Source organism: Alligator sinensis, unplaced genomic scaffold (genome assembly GCF_000455745.1).
Source record: "Alligator sinensis unplaced genomic scaffold, ASM45574v1 scaffold634_1, whole genome shotgun sequence".
Classification (NCBI taxonomy): Eukaryota; Metazoa; Chordata; order Crocodylia; family Alligatoridae; genus Alligator; species Alligator sinensis.
Window position 1 is genome coordinate 510125 of NW_005842558.1, and position 8643 is coordinate 518767.

Sequence of the window (8643 nt, forward strand, 5' to 3'; positions counted from 1 at the left end):
CGTGTGTGCAAGGATGAGTGTGTCTGCACGCGGGGGGGGGGCAGGCGCGTGCACGCCGCGGCACGTGTGTGAGTGTGAGCACACAAGCGTGTGAGCCGGGACAGCGTGTGCGTGCGTACATGTGTCTGTGTGCAGCTTGCGTGGGTGGCAGGTGAACCGGTGTGTGCACACGCGTGGCGCACATATGTGCTCGCATGTCGGGAGGCTCTGTGTGTGCGCGTGTGTTCCCCTCCCCCTCCACCCCCCCAGCCCTGTGTGGGTGAGCGCACATGCGTGTGGTGCGGTGCCTGCCGGCTGTGTGCTGCTGCCGGGTGTGCCAGGCCCACTCACCCCTGGCCGCTCCGCTCCGCTCCTTACCTAGCTGAAGTGGCAGCTGCTTGGTGTGAGTGCGTGTGCAGGTGTGTGAGACAGTTGGGTGTATGTGTGTGTGTGTGTGTGTGTGTGTGCGCGCGCGTGCAGCCGTGCCTCTTGGAGGGGGGGGGGGGCTGTCATGCGGTGGCGTGAGTGTGCATGCATGCGGTCGTGTGTCAGTGCATGTGCTTAGGGTGCGTCTTGGTGCACAGGGTAGTGTAACCGTGTGTGCGTGTGTGTAGGTGTGCGTGCGTGGGTGCCTGTGGTGGTGCGAGTGCATCTGCCTGGGTCTCTGGATGGGGGGTGGCATGCAGGGTTGCCTGTGTGTGCGCTCATGCCTCCATGTGTGTAGCAGGGCATGTAGGGGTGCGTGAATGCCTGTGTGTGCCTGCCTGCAAGGTGGGGTGTATGCGTGCGTGTGTGTGCCCATGTGCAGCATGCACAGGATTGCATGTGTGGTGGTGGGGGGACATACGTGTGGTTGTGTAAGCGTCCGTGTCTGGGTCTGAGGCAGTGTGTCAGTACGGCTATAGCTGTGCAGGGTGTGTCGCGGGATCGGGGGGAGGCTGCATACAGTTGTGTGTGTGCGTGTGCATGTGTGAATAGAGCCATGTGAGCGTGTACCCATGCCTGCCCAGGCGGGGACCGGCGTCCAAGGCGTGTGACCCAGGCGATGTGGGGCGGGGTGGGTGCAACCCACGTGCCCCCAGGCGGCGGGGGGCTGCCGCCCGCGGGATGGGGGGCCCGCGGCGCCCGGGACTCAGGGTTCCTGTCCGTGCCAGGCAGCCGGATGAGCATGGAGGAGGGTGCCAGGACTGCCATTGCTGGTAGGCACACACGCGGGCAGCGGGGGGGCAGGGGTGGGAGTGGGAGTGGGGAGCTGGGCCAGCCCGTGCCCTGGGGACCCCCGCCTGGAGCAGGGGACGCCTCATCCTAGCAGCCTCGAGCGCCGTTGGGGGATGCACGGAGGTGCAGGAAGGGGTGCGGGCAGCCCCTGGGCTGGGTCTGTGGCCCTGTGACCCTGCGTGCCGCTGGGGGATGAGGGTGGGGGTCTGGGCCTGCGTTGTCATTCCAAGTGCCGGGAGTGAGGTATTTGCCCTGCGGATGCTGCTGCTCTCCTTAGGCTTCAGAGTTAATGCCCTGGGCTAAGGGCTGGCTCTGGTTTTGTAGGGGCAGGGGCCTGGCCAGGTGGTGCTCCCTGCGCAGCCCCTGGGGCTCAGGGAGAAGTTTGGTGGGGGGTGTTGCTACCATATCCGGCCCCTTCCCACCTACCTCTCCTGCCCCCCAGCAGGCTGGGGTTTCGCCACCCAGTGCCCTACTGGATGGGTGGGGATTGGGGTGTGATGTGGCCCAGGCTCTGTAGGCCCTGTGGGACTGGGTGCTGAGGGTCAGAATGAAGGGGACCAGGGCAGGTGCACAGACCACCCCAGGTGCTGTGGTTTCCCTTGGCCACCGGTGCACTGCAGGGCTGACAGCCGCGGGGCAGGGGGTGGGCCTTGGGCTACTGAGATAGTGGGGAGGAAGGCCCTCCTGGCTTTCTGGAGAGGCTGAGCCCTTCCCTCTCCTACAGCCAGTCCCATGCTGGGGTGTGAGTGGCCTGGGGTGGGGCTGGGCCAGGAGTGACACTCTGCAGGGGTAGGGGTGCACATGGAGCAGGACTTGGCCCCCCGGCAGACATGGGGGAAAGGGAGCGGGGTGCCTGGTGATGGATGGATGGATGAAAGTATATGGGGAAGGAGGGATGGGTCCTGATGAGGGGTGGGTGGAGGGTGTTCATGGCTATGGATGGAGGGCAGATGAGGTGAGGGGTGGAGCGGGATGGCATTTGGGGTGCATGGACAGGCAGTGTTTGTGGGGAGGCTGGGGAAAAGGGGTCTGGTGCTGGGCATGGGGCATGGATGAGAGGCCTGGCAGTGAGCGTGGGCAGCAGCTGGGTGAGGGGACTCTGGCAAGGACCAGGGGCTGTCTCTGCCCATGGGCGCTGTGGCGGGGAGGCAGGTGCTCCTCAGCGCCAGCACAGGGGGAGCTGAAGGGTTAACTGCTGTAGTGTGGTGATGGGGGGGAGGGCATCTTCCTGGGTCTAATTGTTTCATCCCGTTTTTATTCTGCTCACATGCTGCAACCCCCTTCCCCCCCTCCGGACACGCTTGGTTGGCCTCGGCCTGCCCAGAGCGCCATCCCAGCCAGCGCAGGGGAAGGCAGGGGGAGGGGCTCGTGACAGACCTCTCCCAGGGACTCCCGCAAGGTCAGGGGCACGGGCACCCGTGTGTGCCAGGTGCACTGAGTGAATGCCAGCCTGGCTGTCCCTGGCTGGGACAAGCAACCCTGTGCCTGACCCAGTACCCCTCCCCCGCTCCCCCCTTGACTGCAGCCTCCACCCAACCCCACCACTCAGCTCACAAACATGCACGCACACATGTGCATACCCCTACCCTGGCCCCCTCAGTCTATCTTCGGGGCAGATACAAGGGTCCTTGGTGGCTGCCGTGGCCCTTCTGGGCTGGGGCTGGGGTGGAGCAGGAGGGTGTTGGGGGTGATGCCCTGCCTTCTGCTAGGATCCGTCATGTCTCCACACACGGGCAGTGGGACGTGGCAGTCCTTGCCCCGCTTCCCCCTGCCTGCCCAGTAACTTGGGCCCCCAACTGCTGAGCAGCGCTGGGCAGGGGGAGCCAGGGACTCAGCCAGCGCCCCCACCCAGGGGTCCCCAGGTCAGGCAAAGATGAGGGGCCTCAGGTATGCCCCCCCCAGGGCAGGGGGTTGTTGGCAGCTTGGACACCTGGGTTCTGCCATTGGCTGCGTTGCATGACCTTGGCTGCTTCTGTCCTAGGTACTTCAGCATTTTGCGGGGGTACCTCAGCCCTCTCCATCCCACTAGTCCCCTGCAGCCAAGCAGAGTCCTTCACAGGAGACTGGGGCAGCTGAGGCCCTGTGACTTGCCTGGAGCCAGGAATCACCCCTGGGCCTTGCCGTCCTCCTGCGACCTCCCTCACTCCTCAATCCTGCCTCCCTCCGGCTGTGTCTGCACAGCATCAAGGCTGCTGGCTCTCAGCTCCTGCCCCCCCCATGCACCCCACCCCAGAGGCAGCTGCATTCCCGCCCGAAGGAAGGGGCTGCTGCGTGCTGGGGGCTGCGGGAGCGCTTCGCCCACCACCCCCTCCAGCCAGTGCTGCTGCTGCTCCCCGCTAATGAGATATCATTAGAGGGGAAGTGGGGGGGTGTTTCCCATTCATGGTTCTCCTGGAGACCTGCCTGGGGGAGGGGGGCTGATGGGGTGGGGGAGGGGGGCTCTTTTTAACTAGAGCTTGTCACAGCTACAGCAGTAGCGGGGCGGGGGGGGGGGGACCCGGAGTCCCCCCCCAGGAGTGGGGGAGGCTGCATTGAAGCAGCTCAGCGGGTGCGTTCCCAGCCCCCTGGCAGCCAGCGTGGGGCCCATTGCCAGCAGCACATGGGGCGCCACCTCTGCCCAGCTCATGCAGCTGCCTGGGGAGCAACAAGGCTCGGCTGCAGAGAGTACCTGGGCCCTGGCTTGTGGAGAAGGGACCCCTGCCCTGCTCCTCGTAGCCTGGCAACCCCAGGTGCATTGGAGCCAGCCCTGCCTGCCAGGGAGAGCAGCACCCCCTGCTGGACCCCGCTGTATCCCTTTTCAGGTACTGCAAGGCCAGACAGTCCCCCGAGCACCTGGGTGCTGGCAAGTGGGGGTGTCTGCTCCAGGCAGTGTCTGTTGGGGAAGTCTTCCCCATGTTGCTACCCCACCCTCTGCCCAGTGCTTCCCCAGGCTGGGTGCTCCTGCCACTTCCTTCACTCCCATTTCCTGGTACATGAGGCTGGGACAGGTTGCAGCGGGGGCAGGGCGTGCGGGTGCTTGCATGCGTGCGGGGCTGGGGCTCCTTGTTCAGGGTGGGGGTGTGGCCCCAGATCCTCCCCCCTTCCTCTGCTCACCCGGCACACAGGTAGGTGAGGCCCTAGGGCCCACCAGCCTCTTGCAGAGCAGCAGCAGGGCTGGGAGCCCCCAGTGCTGCCAGGGGGGCCACCTCCGGGCCGGCCCTCGGTGGCTGGTGATGCAGGGCACCAGGGCCTGCGAGCTCTGCGCCCTGTGGTGGCTGTCATGGGCCTGCGGAGTGGGTGCTGAGGTCCCTGCTGGGCCTATGCGTCTCCCTGGGGGAGCGGGCTCCAGCCTGGTTGTGGCACTGTGGGTGTCGCGTGTGTGGCAGTGGACATGGGCCTGGCTCCTGTGTGCATGTGCACACGGGTGATGTAGAGGGAGGGGTAGAGGGAGGGCAAGAAGGAGGCAGTGAGTCAATGCGGGAGGGAGTGAAGGGGGGTCAGAGCCTGCCTCCTCCCCCACCTCTTCCCCTCCTGGCAGAGCAGACAATTAGGAGGGGCGGAGCCAACGTGATGTCACTGGCTGCAGGGTAGTCTTGGGAGGGGCTGTGAGGGAGGGGCAGTGGGAGGGGAGGCAGGGTGAGGTACCAGCAGTCCCTGGCAGCGGGAGGGGTAGGGCCAATGGCCCCCGGGGGCGGGGTCAACAGGCCACCTGGGGGTGCGGGGCATAGACCCCCAGGGCCACATGGCAAGGTGAAGGTCACCCCTTTGCCCCCATGGCAAGGTGAAGCCCTGGGCTGAGAGGGGGCAGGATTGTGGCCCCATGGAAGGGGACATGGCAACGTTGGCACAGGAACCATTTTGAGTAGACGGGTGGCATCTCTGCTTCCAGGGCCCTCGGAGGACGTGCTGCCTTAGCCTTCCCATGCTCTCCCTCCCTCAGCGCACCGCGGCAGCCTCTCACCCTGCCTTGGAGCTGGGCTGTGGCTGGCTCCCCCTCCCCTCAAGGGGAAGCACCTCTGACCCCATGCCCTGCACCACGGCCTATGATCCCAGCACATTTGGGGTGCGCTTGGGGTCCAGGCTGTGACCCCAGGGGCTGGGGTGTTGGGTCAAGCATGTGCTTTCCCCCCTGCACTGCTAATAGTAACCAGCCCCTCCTTCCCTTTCCCCAATTCCTCTCTTTTTCAGATTATCACGTGAGCCGCTCCAGGAGGAAGAGTGTCCCTGGAGGAAAGCAATACAGCATCAACATGGATGCGCCCCCTGCTCCCCCCTTCAGGCCCTCGGTGAGAGACCCCTCTCGCCCCGTGCACTCCCCTTGCTTCCCTTCAGCTCCCCTGTCCACTCCTGCATGTGCCTCCAGCCCCCTCCATGGGCTACTGCTGCAGACTCCCTGCCCCACTGCATCCTGCTGCAGAGGGGCCTGGGAACTTCCAGACCCCCTGGACATCTGCGGGGCATCTGGGAGGAGGGGGTGAGAGCAGAGAGAATAAAGGAGCCTCATCAGCCCCAGCCCCACCTCACTCCAAGAGTTGGGGTGCAAACCCAGGTGTCCTGATCCCCAGCTGTCTCCCACTTATCCTACCAGATCTTGCTCCTTTCTCTGAGTTGGGAATGCATCCAGCAACCTATTTCCACCTGCCACCCAGCTCTATCCTAGTAGTCCTCACTTCCCTCCCAACACTGGGGATGGAACCCAGATGTCTGGGCTCCCAACTCCATGCACTGAACTCCACTTCCCTGGCACCACTGGTTGTCTGGGCTCCAGTGATGCACCCCCACTCAGTGACACTCCTTTCTTTCCCTTTGCTGGCTGCAGCAAGGCTTCCTGAGCCGGCGCCTGAAGAGCTCCATCAAGCGGACAAAGAGCCAGCCCAAGCTTGACCGGACCAGCAGCTTCCGTCAGATCCTGCCCCGGTTCCGCAGCGCTGACCATGACCGGTGAGAGAGAAAGGGACTCTCACCCCTTCCCCATCCCACCCAGGTGTAGTTCCCCCCACCCCCAGACCAGCTCAGCCCAGGCTGTCCTGGCCTGCTACCTCAGAGCCTGGGCAGGGACTGCAATGGGCCAGTGCAAAGTGTTAATGCACTTTGGCACTGGGCAAGGGGCCTCCTTGTAGACACCCTCCAGCGTGCCCCCTCCAGGAGCCAGCCACTTCTTAGCAACCTGTATACCCAGTTCCTGATGCATTCCACTGTAGAGCTAGCCACATCTCAATGCTGGGCAAGGGATCCCAGTGTAGTAATCAGCCCTGAGTGTGCCCTGCCCTAGAGCCAGCTGCCTCAGTGCTGTACCAGGTGTTGCTGTATAACCAGCTTCTAATGCACCCTTCCCCCCGCACACTGGAGCTCACCCCAAAGCGAGCTGCATCTCAGTGCTGAGTGAGGAGTCCCTGGCTAAACAGTCCCTGACAGTTTCCTGACTCCAGAAGCAGGTGTATTTAACTGCTGTGTGAGGAGTCTCTGTCTTTGCCTTCCCCCTTCACTCTCCTTTAGCTGTCTTGTGTCACTCCCAAAGTTGGGATTGTGGAGTAGGTAGTGTGTGCAGCAGTGATACTACACTGAAGGGGCACTGGGGTGCTGCTGATTAGGGTTAGTAGCCAGCAGTGTGGGGAAGGTAAGGGGGCAGAGGATGGCCCTGGGGCTAGTAACGAGGCAGGGGGAAGGGATGGGGAACTTGGGGGGTCAGGCCTTTGGGGACAGGGCTGGGCAGAGGGCAGTCTAGGCAGGCAGGGGTGGGGCCACAGTGGGCTTGGTACTGCCTGGGCAAGTGCGGGAGCTGTTTATAGCTGGATCTAGTGGGTGGAAGCCAGGAGCCGGATCTGGCTGCTTGGCAGGATCCCAGCCTTGGCCTGGCGCTTCTCTTGCTGCCTCCCTGCTGGTCTCACCCACCTGGCTCAATGCAGCTCTCTGGCCCTACTGCACCCAGGCTTCCCTGACCCGCCAGTGAGCACCCTGTGTGGAGGGGAGCCTGCCAGGAAACAGGCATGTGCACGAACATGTGCCATTGGGTATGCACCATGTGCGCACTCAGGATTGTTCTGTGTGGGCCCAGGTGTGCGGTGTTGTATGTGCTTACCTGTGCCTGACTGCGTGTCTGTGTGTGTACACATGCAGTTATGTGTGTGTGCTCTTTCGGTTCCTGAGGAGGTGTATACAGGTGTGCTTGTGTGGTGAGTGTACGCATAGCTATATGTGCTGTGGGGATGTGCTGGGTGCATGACAGTGTCTCTCTGTGTGTTCATGCCCTAGTATGCTCTGTGTACGTGTGCATGCACACCTGTGTGTGCTTTGGGGGTGTGTTGGTACCATGTTTGTACACGTCCGTGTCTGTCATGAGGTGCCATGCATATATTCATGCCTGTGTGTGCAGTGAGCGTTTGTGGGGTTGTGTGTGTGGTTTCTTTCCATGGGGGTAGGGGGTCAAGGGCTGTGCATGGTGCATGAATGCAGGATGCATGTGTAGGTGGGCATGCATAATAGTGTGCATGCATGTGTGTGTGTGTGCACATGCACAAGCATGCATAGAAATGTGTATTTGCATGTGGATTGTGTGCCCAGGTGCAGGTGTATGAGTGTGTTATAGGTGTGCATGGAAGGATGTGCCCTATGGGTGTATGCCTGCACATAGTTGGGGGGTGTTACTCTGTGATGACGGCCAGCTAGGCTGGTGCTCTGCGAAGTGTCTCAGTGACTTGGGCGTGTGGAGTTGCCATGTCTGGAGCAGTGGCGTAGCTCACCCAGGCCAGGCAGGGCTGGCCCCAGACTGCAGGCAGCACTGGGGAGGCTGGTGGGAGTGCTGTGCTGGAGGAAGGTGCCCTGAGTTTCCTGAGTGGCTTCTGCAGATAACTGGGACCAAACTCCTTGGTCCCGTCCCCCCTCCCTGCTCTGGGAATCTGCTGAACATTTCCCCCTCTCCCAAACGCTTCTTTCCAGCTCCCAACCTGCCTGCTGCGAGCTGCTGTTCAGGTGCTAATGGTGGCTGAGTCTTGGCTGGGTGCGGTGTCCCCTGTGTTACCAGGTCCTGACAGGCCCTACCCCAGAGATGGCTGCATTTTAGTGCTGGGCAAGGGGTCTCCTGGAAAAAGGGTCCCTGCTGTGCCCCATGCCAGAGGCAGCTGCAACTCCGCATTGGGTGTATGACCAACCCCTGACATGCTTCACCCTAGTGGTGGCTGCATCTCAATGCTGGGTCACTGTATAAACAGCCCTGATGCATCCCACCACAAAGCCTCCCTGCATTTCTTGTGTCCAGGGGGCTGTGCAGGCAGAGCAGGGCTGTGGGTGGTGGGTGGTATGAGGCACTCTGCAGCCACCTGGGGTCCATCCCACCTCTGCTGCTCCCAGCTCTGGGGGAGACTTGAGCACCCCTGCCTCAGCCTGGCCCCCACTGCCCTGCTCCTTCCTGCTCCCCACTTCTACCCTTGCGCGTCCCCGCCTGGCTGGGCAGTGGGGGGTAGGGGGGGG

General features: G+C 62.9%; 1 protein-coding gene across 2 annotated transcripts in view; it reads left to right on the forward strand.

Annotated features, from left to right (window-relative positions):
• The first annotated feature begins 483 nt into the window (after positions 1 to 483).
• The window catches only part of SYNGAP1 (synaptic Ras GTPase activating protein 1), a 19405-nt gene continuing 11245 nt past the window's right edge, over positions 484 to 8643 (forward strand). The window contains exons 1-3 of one of the 2 annotated variants that reach the window (XM_025213997.1): positions 484 to 1178; positions 5365 to 5462; positions 5996 to 6117. In XM_025213997.1, coding sequence (XP_025069782.1) covers positions 1025 to 1178; positions 5365 to 5462; positions 5996 to 6117 — 374 coding nt within the window. In that variant the 5' untranslated portion in view covers positions 484 to 1024. The remainder of the gene's footprint in view (positions 1179 to 5364; positions 5463 to 5995; positions 6118 to 8643) is intronic. The other variant, XM_006032277.2, reaches the window with a different exon arrangement.